The sequence below is a fragment of the Alexandromys fortis genome, unplaced genomic scaffold (assembly GCF_014885135.2).
Source record: "Alexandromys fortis isolate MF-2015 unplaced genomic scaffold, M_Fortis_MF-2015_v1.1 scaffold_2_1_26212458, whole genome shotgun sequence".
Lineage (NCBI taxonomy): Eukaryota > Metazoa > Chordata > Mammalia > Rodentia > Cricetidae > Alexandromys > Alexandromys fortis.
The window spans coordinates 15,834,092-15,848,570 of NW_026067930.1; the positions used below are offsets into that span (position 1 = coordinate 15,834,092).

The 14,479-nt window shown below is 43.9% G+C and overlaps 1 protein-coding gene across 1 annotated transcript in view; it reads left to right on the forward strand.

Moving 5' to 3' along the window:
* Positions 1–2,213: 2,213 nt before the first annotated feature.
* Anxa13 (annexin A13) overlaps positions 2,214–14,479 on the forward strand; it is a 48,850-nt gene continuing 36,584 nt past the window's right edge. The window contains exon 1 of the mRNA XM_050145219.1: positions 2,214–2,334. Within this exon, the coding sequence (XP_050001176.1) occupies positions 2,320–2,334 (15 nt within the window). The 5' untranslated portion in view covers positions 2,214–2,319. The remainder of the gene's footprint in view (positions 2,335–14,479) is intronic.

Below are 14,479 nucleotides of genomic sequence, written 5' to 3' on the forward strand. Positions count from 1 at the left end.
TTTCCTCTCACGTAAACACCAACATATTCAAACACATTGAAGCTCCGCAATTTTCACTCATAGACATTTACACGCTCAAAGCAAAAACAGACAAAAGGCAAAATAAAATATTTTTAAAAACCTGATGAAAAACAGTTGTTCCACTTGGCAATGGCCTCAGTTTTACCATAAAGCGTTTTATGAATAGAAATGCAAAGACCAGTAACTCACCTAGAAAACAGGACATGCAGTCAGGTGGTGGTGGCACAAGCCTTTAATCCCAGCACTTGGGAGGAGGCAGAAGCAGGTGGATCTCCGTGAGTTCAAGGCCAGTCTAGTCTACAAGAGCTAGTTCCAGGATGACTAGGTCTGTTACACAGAGAAACCCTGTCTTGAAAATCCAAAGGAAAAAAAAGAGAGAGAGGAAGGAAGGAAGGAAGGAAGGAAGGAAGGAAGGAAGGAAGGAAGGAAGGAAGGAAAAGAACATGTACAAGAAAACAGAAGTCCACAAAATAGCTTTAAAGGAACTTAATATATTATTTCAAAGATATTAAATGAGGAACTATTTATCAAATCACCATTCTTCCTCTTTGAAATTGGCAGGAATGAGAAGTTGGATCGTGGGAATGCTGGCAGCATGTGGGAAGGAACACAGAGCCATTCTAGAGTGTCTGCTCTGTCTTTTCAACACAAGGCCCGTGGGTCAGCTGACCCTCAACTGTAGTCCAGCATTTTAATGCCTATGTAGAAGACAGCAACCACTAGAATTTTAAGTACCTGTGCCCTTCATAAGCGATCTCATTTCAAGAGTCAACCAATAGACAAATAAAATCAAAGGTGTAAGACATTAATACAGAAGACCGCAAACAATGATGGACTGGTTAAATAATGCCAAGTTTGTGCTTGTAACAGATTAGCATCTCTTTAGTATAGGAAACACACAAGGCAAGGAGCAAAATGCATCATGAAACCTTTTTGTTGTAGATACATATACCAGACCATAAGATAGATAGATAGATAGATAGATAGATAGATAGATAGATAGATAGAAAGAAAGAAAGAAAGAAAGAAAGAAAGAAAGAAAGAAAGAAAGAAAGAAAGAAATAGGGAAACTGACATGGGTGCATAGACCATTTTAGGAAGGATTCATAGACGCAAGCTTCTAGAAGGGACTAAGAGATCAGTAGGCTTACTTCTAATGATTATCTTTCTAGTGAAAAAAAAAACCTCACCCAAATCTGCAACTATAATTTTTTAAATTTAAAAACTATTCAGATTATAAAAATTGTAACCCCATACAACTCAACGTACCCATCAAAAATTATTTGAAATAAAATATCAACAGTAATATGAATAAAATGGGAACTTCAATATACTTGGTTAATGCCATGATGATGGTGGCGATGATGATGATGGGTTTTGAGACAGGGTTTCATTATGTAGCACTGGCTGTCCTAGAACTCAGTATACAGACCACACTGGCTCTGAACTCACAGAGATCTGCTTGCCTCTACCTCCCATGTGCTGGGATTAAAGGTGTATGCTTTCAAACTCAGCAATACTTTTGAGATATATCTATATCTACATATATCTAAACATAAATATATATAGAGAGAGATTTCTATAGATAGATATATATATAAGCCCACAAATCCAAGAATAACTTGTGACTATTGAGATGGATCTACAGGTAAAGGTGTCAAGGCTGACCACCTGAGTTTCATTCCTCCTCCTCGCCCCCCTAGATATACATATCAGGGGAGAATCAACTTGCAAGTTGTCCTCTGACCTGCATATGCTCTCTATGGCATGCACATGTTCATACACATACACAATACATACAACATACATACATATGTACATATACACAGAATTTAATTACGAAAAAAACTCATGCCAGGATGGGGGAGTACATGATTAAAAGACCAGCACTCTGGGAGTTGAAGCAAGATTGCTTCCAGTTCAAGACCAGTGCAGGCTATATAGCGAGACCCTATCTCCAACAAGAAGGGGGAGAGAAAGAATAATTCTTTCAACTATTAGAAGTGAGGTGAGCTTAACCTTTTAGCTGTGATTATGTAATTCAACTTAAAAGGTCTACATTTCATTTCTCTGGGCGTATTTTCTCTCGGATGGCCTGCCCATACAGCCTGGGTAGCTAAAGCCCATTCAGAACTATGGCCACTCCCTATCCATCCCCAACAGTGTATTCAAATCCAATGGCAAAGTTACTTATTAAACACAGGAGATATTATGCCCTGAGAAACCCATTATAAACTTTATCTGTGGGAGGCCTGGTCTCTTCCTGAAACCCAGGACAGCCATCTCAGAGAAGAGGAGATGGGGAACCGTCACGTAAGTATTCCCTGGCTGTGGGGATCAGTTTTCTGTTTGGTTAGCCTGTGAAAGAATTCATCTGTGAACTCATGATTGATATCCTCATGCTTCATCGCTTTGGTGCCCCCAAAAGCTGGCTTAAACAAGAGCGTACCATGCTTTTTAAATGTATGCGGGATATATGTCTCTCCTGCTGGGTAAAAGTCTTGTAAGAGGGGCTTTTAAAAGGTGTCTGAAATAATGCTATGAAGATTGCAGAGGGCGAACGGCTTGCATGGATCTCTAGGATGTCATAAGTAAAGCTTTTAGTTTGTGGCAAAATTGCACAAAAACTTCTAGACTATTCCTATTCAGAGTTCATGTGAGAGACAGATTCCTGCTGTTGAAAATATCACTACAGCGGGCTAAAGATACTCCTGTGTGGCCATATGATTTAGACTACAAGGTGAAAATCTTCTAGTGTTATTTCAAGCAGCTTCAAAACACCCAATATCTACAATTGTTCATGGCACAGACTATTCCGTTTTTCCTTCTGAAATGTCTAGGCTTATGGATAGCATGTCTGAAATGATCAAAACTGACCAAAACACTTACTGTTCAGAATCTTTGGGGGCATAAGGTGAATAAGAATTGAATTGGATTTTTAAGCTGAGATAGGAATATCTTAAGCTAGTCCAGGAAAAATTTGGATAAGGTTGTTTGCAGCTACCATAGTTTCTCACGTCAGGATTTCACATATGCGTTATATTTAATAAACATATTTATAGAGTATGCCACTAAGGTAAAGTGTCACAGGTTTAAAAACCTCCATTTTTCCTGCAAACTAGCTTTGCGTATAAGGGTTTGCCTTTATTGGTATGAAAGGGACACTCAGTGGTCACAAACCCACAGTGCTGTTTTCAGAGGGTCATTAATTTTTAAATCATACGTAAATAACCTTTCCTGTCTAGCAAGATTATGAGTAATCTATTCATTATCTCTCCCAGAAGTCAAAAGCTACGTCTATTATAAATTCTTCAAATGCACACAAGGGGTTTCAGGAGCCCACTGCCCCAACACCTGCACTTTGGAGGACAATTTTGTCCCTTGAAAAATTACCCTTCACCAGGGCAGCTGCTTTTTGAGACTGGAGCAGAATTTTTATAAATTTCATTTTTGAATTCCAGGGCCCCTTCTTACTCCTCTGAGAAGGCAATTAATGGTTGTCCAAAGAGGACATCTCAACTTTAATAGCTTTGCACCCACTCAAGTACAGTCCATAGGCACTTAATTTTCCTTTCAAATTATAAGATTTTGCAGAGAAGCAATATCACCCAGCTACAGTCTTTTGTTTCAGGCTGAAAAGCTCATTATGGGGCATCACTTGCAAATAAGGATCAAACACACACACACACACAGAGAGAGAGAGAGAGAGAGAGAGAGAGAGAGAGAGAGAGAGAGAGAGAGAGACTAATTTCAATATTTGCGGCTAATGGGAAAATGTAGCTTTCTTGGACTTCTCTGCTCCCAGCCCCATGCCATTAACAAACCCCTAGGATGCTTTGCCCCAAGTTAAGGAACAATGTAGAAAGGAAATTTAACAAGCGCAGAGTGAGTACATCCTAAAAGAGCAGAAAAACGAACTTAAAGAACAAAATGTTATCCCAGAAATGGCTCAAATTGATGGCCCGAGCAAGTTTCTTGATTATCTCCAAGCCAAAACCCAAATGCCAAAATCGAGTCACAGAATACCAGTAAAGTACTAGTTCCTGCAGAATATTAGTAAAGTACTAGTTTCTGCAAGCCTAAAATACGAGGTGGTGTCTTGCTTACTCCAATCAATCTATCGAGAAATTTTAGTCGCGGTACTTCCTGCAATGCCATTGAACCCTCCTCTTAACTCTAATATTTGATCTCCACATCAATGCATACACACACTCTCTCTCTGATCTTTGCTCTTTCACTCCCATGATTATGAAATGAAATTTGACCTATTTAAAATTTAAAATACATACATAAAGGCAGACACTGGGACTCGTCTTCCAGTACTTGATCATCCTTACGATCCAGGGTACTGTGTACTAAGTTTTAGGCCATCCAATACCTAGGAAAATCATACATTCCTAAGAACACTTCTACAGACCAATATCTACATAGAACTATTTGTATAACATTATTGTACAATCAAGAGAATAATGGCATCTTCCAAGTACTGACGTCTGAAATCTTAGCCAGGCCAGAAACCGAAGAATACTTACACTTTTGCTTTGTGCTTTTATTTTGCCTCCCCATTAGTGATTTTATTGCTTTTAGTTTTATATATAGTTTTTCGAGATAGGGTTTCTTTGTAGCTTTGGAGCCTGTCTTGGAACTAGCTCTTGTAGACCAGGTTGGCCTTGAACTCACAGAGATCTGCCTGCCTCTGCCTCCCGAGTGTCGGGATTAAACGTGTGCACCACCACCACCACCTGGCTTAGTTTTATTTATTATTCTTGTATATGTGCATGTGTGAGTATGCATGTCATGAAGCATGTATAGAGGTCTGAGGACAACTCTGTGGAGTCAGTTCTCTCCTTCCCCTTCTCAGGCCTTCCTAGGATCGAACTTAGGTCTCCAGGCTTTCACCACAAGCGGTTTTACCCACTGAGCCATCTCACCTGTCCCGGTTTTCTTTTTTCTTTAGTTACTTTTCTTTATTCTTCATTCCTCTCTTTTTTCCTTCCTCCTTCTTTCCTCTCTCTCTTTCTCCTCTCTCTCTCTCTCTCTCTCTCTCTCTCTCTCTCTCTCTCTCTCTCTCTCTCTCTCTCTCTCTCTCTGCAGTAAAGACATAATTCTTTGTGCCTAACCTGTTTGGAATAGCAGTAACCGAGACGAGACACAAGGTTAGTATCCTCACACCATAGTCAAAGAATCTGTACAGCGAAAGCTGTTCTTGTGCTGCTGAACATCAAACACAGAAGAATAAGATACATTGAAAATTGTACTTAGGTTTAGCTAGATGGCTTATCACTTCTGCTATGCTGTGCAGGTTGTCCCCAAGAGAACTGGCATCTAGAGGAAAGTAGGAAATTGGACTGACCACTGAAATGTGACAGAATAATAGAGAGAGAGAGAGAGAGAGAGAGAGAGAGAGAGAGAGAGAGAGAGAAAGCACAAAAAAATGTGGAAGTCCTCACAAGCCAAACGGAGGAGTGGTTTCTGGGAAATTATTTGCAGCGTTGATAAAGAGAGTCTAGGGTGACCCACAGCTTTGTTATTCAGCGCTGGGCCCTTGGCCTAGGAGAAACATCGGCAGTTCCAGGACACTTATCGTAAACGCGAAACTGGGACTACAGACGGCTCGGTTGATAAACCGCTTGCTCAACCAGCATGAGGACCTGAGTTCAAAGTCTCAGCACCCCGGTAAAAAGTCAGGCATGGCATGGCAGCACATACCTATAATCCCAGGATCCCCAAGAGACAAGGGGATCCATAGAGATTTCTGGCCAACTAGTTTAGATGAATCTTGGCATTCCAGGTTCAGTGAGAGATCCTGCCTCAAAAATAAGGTGCCAGGCTAGGCAATGGTATCATATCCCTTTAATCCCGACAGTCGGGAGACAGAGGCAGGTGGATCTCTGTGAGTTCAGGGCCAATCTAGGGTACACAACAAATTCCAGGCCAGTCAAGAGCACATTGTGAGACCCTGTCTCAATAAAAGAAACAAAAGTAGAGAGATGATTAAGAAAGACACTAAGTATCAAACTCTGACCTCCACAGAGGCACAAAAACACAGGAATGTACACACACACACACACACACACACACACACAAAACAGAATCTTAGTACCACCCAGAGCTACTGAATTTCAACCTGTATCTTAATGCTCCTTCGGGGAGTCTCATACCAAGGAAAGGCTTACAGTCTTGGGTTCAACTTCCCAAGATTGGATGGATGTTGTACTCTAAAATCTGCTGGTGTCCAGGCCCCACCCTAGAGATTTGAAATCAATTGCTGTAGCTGTCGTCCTAGACACCAGGACCTACAAGTGTTCCCTAAGTGACTCAAGTCCCATGCTTCCGCCTAACCTTCGGGAGAGCTCGGCATAGTGCCATTAAAAGCGGGAGTCTCCGGGAGTGTCTTTGAAAGAGAACCGACTGGTAAACAGTAGCTCTGTCCAGCGCCCTGCTGCATTTCCCATGAACATGCCAAGGGAAAGACTTGCTTGGGCTAATATTTAGCCAATATAAACATTATCTAATGGGGAGAACAGTTGGCGACCAGCAGCAGATGAACACAAAGGAAGCTCAGGTGAAAGTGGACCAAGCAATTCCTTACTCGGGAGGTGCCCAACAGGTGGGGAATTCTGGGAAAAGAAGGCAAGCTCTCAAGGCAAGTGAAAATACTGTAGGGAATCTCAGAGAAGAAGGGATAGTTTTAACCAAGTGCGTGCATTAAATTGTGACCTATCACTCAAGGGTACCAAAGGCAACCCCCAGCAGATACACCCTGAAGCTATAGTAGGAAAGTATTTAGGGTGGAAAGCTAGTCTTTTGGGTCCCTGAATTGAGTATAGAAAGTGTGTGATCTTCTTGCTCAGTTACTGAAATTTGCGTGGTCCTCCTCGAGCTCCTCTGTTTTCCTAAAGGCTGGGACTAGGACACAGCATCCCAGGCTGGCAGGAGCTTGCCCTCTGTTTTTGGGTACCTTCTTGCTTTTAACTTGTGCCCTGCCCTACTCTGTCCTCCCAGTGCTTAGCATGTGCGACTCCCACTTCAGCTCCTGTGACTTAGTTTTCTCAAATGGCATAGGAACAGGATCTGCTAATGGGATCTGAGGCTTTCCCCAAAGTCTCGTACCTGCCCTATGGGACACCTTCACCAAACAGCGGGCTTCCTTATCTTTCCCATTTCCTTTCCCTGCTCAGCCCTGTACTGTATCCAGCACCACAAAACCTCAGGACTTTGAGGCCCAGGGGTGGGGGAAAGTTGTTCCCATCTAGACTATCCAGGCTAGGTTTGCCGTCCTCTTCCTGATCCTCTCAGGCCCTCTGAGGGAGGAAGCCCCTTTGGGACAGGAAGGCAAGGCTATCATCTCAACAGAGGCCGAGGAGGGGTGGGAGTGTGTGTGTGTGTGTGTGTGTGTGCATTTGTTGTGACATGTTAGGAGTTGACGTTGTAGAGTAGTTTACATCTTCACCTTCTGAAGACACTTGAACTTAGGACCTATGTATCTGTGACAAGTATTCCAGGAGTGGCAGGGGCCACCAGAGCAAGCCACTTCCCCATCACCATCTTTCCATGGGATCCAAGACCTGAGATAGAGGGAACCTGCCAAACTGAACTTCCTTCATCCTCTGCCTGTACAGGGTTGGTCATTGGCCTGGGCCCAGCAAGGGGCAGATTATGTTCTGCCCTCTGAGCCTCAGAACAATGCACTGCTCTAAGAGAAGGCTGCCTGGCCCTGCTCCAGCCTGGACCCCGGGTTCAGACAGAGGTGCTGAGCCCCATGTCAGATTGTTAAATGTTTTTGTTCTGTTGCTCTCTCACACTCATCACATTTACAAAGGAAAGCAAGCTGCTTACAAGGTCTGGAAGCCAGGGAAAGGGTGTGAAGACAAGGCTAATGGTGGAGCGTACCGGAGGCTTGGGTTAACCTTGTGTGGGAGCCCCAGAATACCTCTCTCGTTAAAGGGCCCCTGATTATCCCCAGCCCCACTCTCTCCTCCAGCTATGGTGACAGCGGAGGCAGAACTGAACTCTCCGCCCAGTTCTCACAGGAGAGGAAAACTCAACATGGGCTTCTCAGAGACGGTTCCACCTTACGCTCATACATTGTCTTTATCATGTGCTAGGATATCACATTCAACAGGACAAAAAAAATTGTAAAATACTTGAATGAGCTTGTGCCATAGCATTAATATTATTGAGAGTGTCTGCTTCCCAGGCTGAAGTGATCCGTTCATTCTCTAGTCCTTTGTAATTAGTGATAATTATTATGCTTTTCTTTTTAATACAAAGAAAATGTGTCAAAAAAAAAACAAAAGAAAGTGGGGCGATTCAGACATCAATTAAGAGGTACATTATGGGGGACCAGGGAGACAGCTCTGTGGGTAAAGTGCTTGCTGTCTGAGCATACGGATCTGAGTTCAGATTCCAAGATCCCGCGGAACAGCTGGGCGTGGCAGTGTGCAACTGTAACCCTCAGGACTGGGCGAGGGATATGCAGGCAGGAGAGCCCAAGAGCTTGCTGGCCAACCAGCCTAGGCAGAACAGTGAGCTCCAGATTCAACAAGAGACCCCGTGGAGATTGATGAAGGGAGACACTAATATTGATCTGTAGTCTCCATACACACATGCACAGGAGTATGGACACACCCTCACAAACATGTATACTCAGCACACACAGATATAGCATGGATGTGGACTTAGCAAGTTCTCATATTGTGTCTTAGGTTCGTTTAAGGCTCATATTAAAACAAGAAGCTAGCCTACCTACTATGATTAGTCAGGGGTCTAGTGGCAGATATACTTCTAGCGTGGTGATTTCTAAATGTTAGCTACAGATCAGCATCATGGGTAGAACATAGGACCCACTGAATCAGTGGCCTCATCTGAACGAGCCCCGAGGTGATTCAGACGGACACTTTGAATGGGCTCTGTCAGGCCCCAGCATGGCAGACAGGCCAGAACATGGCAAGCATGTTGTCAACAGGTTTTGCCTTTTACCCTTATCCCCATTCCCTCGGCCTTGCAAATATGTATATGTATATATATATTTCTAAAGCTAGCTACCAAGGTCTAGTCTCTTATTTGACACACTTCCTCCTCCTGATGCTGACTACCAAAGTTTGCCTATCGAAGTATTAAAGTCCAGCAATCAAAATCCCCCTTTGGCTTATCAAATCAATATTAAATACCTCATCCTAACACAGGGTTGACCCTTTCCCTTTATAAACTGCCATTTCCCTGTGTGCCACATCTGTCTCCTCTCTGAACAGAGGCAGTCCGTTTTCCCTCTGGAGCAAATACCCCTGGCCCTCTCCCTTGTTCCTTTCCCCTTCTCCCTCATCCTCTATCTCCTGCCTTTGTCTCTTATTCTCTTCCCTTTGTCCCTCTGGGGAAAAAAATGAATCTCACTTGTGCTGAGAACTTTGTCTAGGGGTATCTTGTGCCAACTTCATACACACATGTCGCCACAAGTTCTGCCGTATTCAAGCCCGTGTTTGCCACCCAGATAGACGGTCTGCTAGAGGCCTTCACACTTTACTGCCGTAGCCCTGGTCAAAGCATAAACCTCTCCCAGGCCCAAGGTGAAGCTGGTCTCGGCTCTCTCTATGGATCATTCTCACCACGAAGCCTCTAGAGATGCCAGATAATGGCCCTGAACATGTGCATAGCTCCAACCTTCCTCCCTGCTTTAGGCAATAGGGAACCCCAGTCAAGCTCACTTTATGAGGTGGCAAATGTGGGCTGCCTTTAGATGGGCCATGCTAAGATGTGGGAGAGAAAAACTGGGAGAGGAACGCTCATCACAAGTGCAGCCCAGGGCTGGAGACAGGGAAAGGCCTCTACCCCTTCCAGCAACCAAAACAGTGGCACTGGCTTTGAGAGAGTAAGGCAGCTGAGAGGGTCAAATCACTGTGTGGTTTGCTGACCGTGTATGAAGAAAAGGAGAAGCCAACAACTTCAGTGCCTGGCTTGGGTACCCAGATAGACGACCTTCCGTCTCACAGATGGAAGGCAGTGTGGAGGGTTGCAGAATCAGAGTAAGTTTAATGCTGGTGTCTGTTGAGTTGAAGATTTCTTCCATACACCCAACATCACCTGCATCAACACCTCAGAAAACAGGGAGCTTGTTGTATTTTAATTCAGCCAAGAAAATATAAGTCCCAGGTTCCAGGAGGAACTCCACCTCAAAAGAATAGTCAGAGGGAGATAGAGGATACCCGGCACCCTTTTCTGTGACCTGCGTTACCCTCAAAGACACATATACCCTCCAAACATTCACACACACAGAGAGAAAGAGAGAGAGAGAGAGAGAGAGAGAGAGAGAGAGAGAGAGAGAAATAGCCGTATTTTTTGATCTTGTAACTTTGGGTCTTCAGGACCAACCCCTTTACGTGCTCCAGCACATCACAGATGGGGCAGATGATGGGATGGGCCAACTCACAGCTCTGGTTCTGGGTCTGCGTGGTTGCTGGGTTGGTCAGTCCTGCAGCTCTCCTTCATTCTCAACACCAGGGTGAGCTCTCCAGTAGTGCCCCAGAGAGTTCACCCTATGTCAGAGAATTCTGGCTGGCTTGGGTCATGGAGGAAGGTCTCCATGGCCAAGGCTGAGTTTACCTTTGGGAGTGGGAGCATTGCCTTACCACTGCCGATTTCTTCAAAGTGTGGTTTTTAATACCATGTCTTATGTCCCCACCACCCACACTAACTTTCAGATGCCTAAGAGATAATAAAGACTCGAAAAACAGATAGGAAGTAAAGCAACTCCCTCTTCTCGTGATGGGGGGTTTGAGTAGTTATAGCGGGGTGTAGAGGGGAGAGAAAAACACAAAAGGCATTTTAAAGAAAAGAATTACTAGGCCTGGAGCCAATGCACATTCAAAGTCTCTTACTGGGGGAAAGAATAACATTCATTGTTTTGATAGAGACTGAGATAGGAATTTGCTAAAGTGAACTCAGCTGTTTCACCTTGCTTCTTGTTCAGCAAATCAGAACTTGTCCACACTGTTGTTTAGAGCTCTCTCTGTCCAGCATATGCAATACCACAACAGCCTACCTTGGCCCCCAATATTTTCTCTCTTCAATCCCAACTGCCAACTTCTCTTTGACTCTTGAGGCTTCTAGAACACGCCAGTTATTTTTTATCTTATAAGAAACAAATCCCAAGTTTTTGCTCTGGGTGAATTGGCTAAAGACAGTCTTTGGCAATATAAGAAGGAAGCGGATCATTCCTTTCTAATGAAAAGCATGTTTCATTTGCCATAACCCCTGGAGACATGACTCCTGTCACCATTGAGAAACAGCCTTCGTCCCCCAGCGGCCACCCTGCCCTCCAAGCTCCCTTTCCTTGGTGCAGTACAGTGGTAGGTAATTAGATATCTGGAAATTTAACACCCTTCCAAGGTCTCCAACTCCCAAAACAATCTGTGGACAATCTTTAGGTAGACAGTCACTTTCCCCATGACACAAATCTCATTTCTAGATGGTTAATGCTGCTCCCCTTGTAGTAGACACGCTAAGTTCTTGGGATCAACACTTTACTAAAAGACCTGAAAACCAATGGAGAGCTGTCACATAGACATGACATCCTGCTGCACAGACCGTGGTGCCCTCGGAACCAGAATGCAGAGAGCAGAGGAGGTAATAGCAGGCTTCTTGCTGAGGTCTATTCTCAGCTCCAATTTCTCTTCCTACTTACCCTATCCCGTTACTCATCTTTCAGACTTATTCTCAGAAAAACACAGCCTGCTTTTAACCTTTCCTTTGACGGAAGCCCAGTTCTTTGCTCCTACAGCCTGGAGATCTTGCCATATCAGTCTCCACTTACCACTAGAAGCTCGGCCTCTCAACACCTACTAAAGTGATGTGTTGACAGCGTCATTATAAGCAGGCTGTATAGACCCTGGTCACGTAGGACCTTGGTACTATTGACATTTGGGCTCAGATAACACTTGGTCGTGAGGGGTTCTTTATGGAGAATGTTTAGTAATCCATGGCTTCTCTCCTTGGCTGTAAGAGTAGTCGTGCCCTATTTGGGATCATTGTAAATGTTTCCAGGTGATGCCAATATTGCCCAGAAGGAGAAACCACTCCTGGTGAGTTGAGAGTCAATGCTTTTGTTACACACCTTCGGGAGAGCAGGACAAGGGGCACAATCTGTCCCCATAATCCTTCACTTCTCTAGATCTGCATTAGTGGTCATATCTGTGGCCTTTTGCCTTCACATCGACCCTAGCCCTTATCACAGGGGCAAAGCTCCTGAAGATTGACCCTTGTCCTCCTGAGGAAGACACAGGCAGTTCTGGGAAGCAGTTGTTCTCCGTCAATGATTTATGGTGGTTAGGGGAGGAAGCCTTCCCCACACAGTTAATGAGGAGGCTGACAGACTACTAAGATGAAGAGAGCGATACTGTGGGGAAAAGCAGTGGTGTAATCCCCCCACGAGTTCATTTACACACATCTTTTGCTGGGTTGGAGTCCACTAAAGGTCTCCCATCTTCATCTCCTTATAGGCTCACTCAGCACGACAGAGAAACTGGTGACACATTTGCACTTCCAAATGTCCATTGCTGCCTTCAAGATGGATGGTGCCTGCTACTTGAAGGTGCTGGCTATAGAAGAGTCTTAAGTCAGGCTTCCTTGCTTCTGGCCTATACCACAGTCACCTTTGATAGATAAACGTCATATCAACATACATAACCTAAGAATGCTTGTCTTTCTAGAAAATTCCCTAACTATGCTAATTGCCATTAAAGAGTAAGACAGGCATGGTAATACACACTTTTAATCCCAGCACTCATGAGACAGAGGAAGGAGGATCTCTGTTGAGTTCCAGGCCAACCTGGTCTGCAATAGTGAGTTCCAGGACAGCCAACTAAATACAGAAGCCTTGCCTAAAAAAAATCAATTTAAGAAAGTAGCAACATATAGAATAAATGTAGAAGGGAGTTTATTTCTAATCTAAGAATTTTCATTCATTTTTTCCAATACACAGTCAATCTATAAATAAGACATATCAAGTTCTGATCTAAATTGATGTCTTTTTTTGCATATGTCTCTCTTTGTGTGGTATACGTGTGTGTATGCATGTCAACATGTGTATGGACACATGGAGTGTGCATGTGTGTGGAGTCTTGAAGTTGAGATCAGGAGTCTTCTTCAAATGCTCTCCCTATTGCAACAGGGGCTTCACTGAACTGAGAGCTTGCCAGCTCCAGCTACTCTACCTATTCAGGTTGCTCCAGGAATCCCTTGCATCCTGCTTCTCCACCCTGGAATTACAGGAAGACCACTACACCCACCATGCATTTACATGTGTGCTGGGTGGGGGGGGGGTCTCAACCCCAGGCCTTGCATTTGTGAGTCAAGCGCTTTAATCACTGAGCTGTCCTTCCAGCCCCTTTTGCCTTCTTTCAACCTCATTTGTCAAATTATCCCAAAAGCTTACTCACATAGAGTGATGCCCAATCACTTAACAATCATAGTATCACTTCAAAACTGCGACTCTGAAAGCAGAATGCATAGCAATCCCTGGCTCTGTGACACTCCCAGCACCCCTGTGTGGACAGAACTCAGGTTTCTATATGTATGTCCTGGCTCTCTGATTTACCCCAAGATTAGTAGTCGTGGATACCTATGGGACGAGGCACTGGGACTAGGGAAAGATCCCCTCTTAGCTGGTGTGATCATGGAGGATCCCCTTGGAAATAAAGCAGTAACCACATGGCAGAACACCAAATATTCCTGCAAGATTCCAACTGTGTTTGAATGTGCCCAACAATACACAGAAAAATAAGGGTTTCTGTTTAGTAGTCTTAGTGTTTGCCATACAAGCACTTACGTGCATTTTGATTGAAAAGAAATGAAACTTTTGATCAGATTACCCAGAGGAAACCATGACCAAGAAACAATCAACTTAATGAAACCAACATGTCATGCTTAAAACGCAAATGGCCCCTTGATTGTTTCATGTTGTCTCTCAATCTCAATCCGTGTTTGAGGCTACGTCATGAGGATATTTTCTGGCTCTGAATTCATGAACTTTAACTGTGCAGTAATTTGTGTTCAGACTAACTGGCTCAAAATACAAGTGACTAACCATTTAGAGGCACGAGGTCATTACAGGGATAGGAATTTAGTCCATGAGCAAGTGGGTGACTGCCGGTAGGTGACTTCATAACCAGACTGTAGTTTCTTTACCTCGAAAAGGACAGGATTAGACACATTCCTCCAGTGCATCCCCGAGTTCAGACTTAAATACAGCCTTCGTGGTGTGGGCTGTATACACATGTCACTTGATCTACTAACAGGCCTACTAATGACTGCTTTTAAATCTGTTTGCTTTTTTTGCATCAGTGAATGTATCTTAAGCAGAAACTCTAGATTAGCACCATGAGTAGTGAACTAGCATCCGTGTATATCTATAAGAGAAAACAAAAGACGATATCAGATTCTAACTGAACTTGGTGTTGCCTGC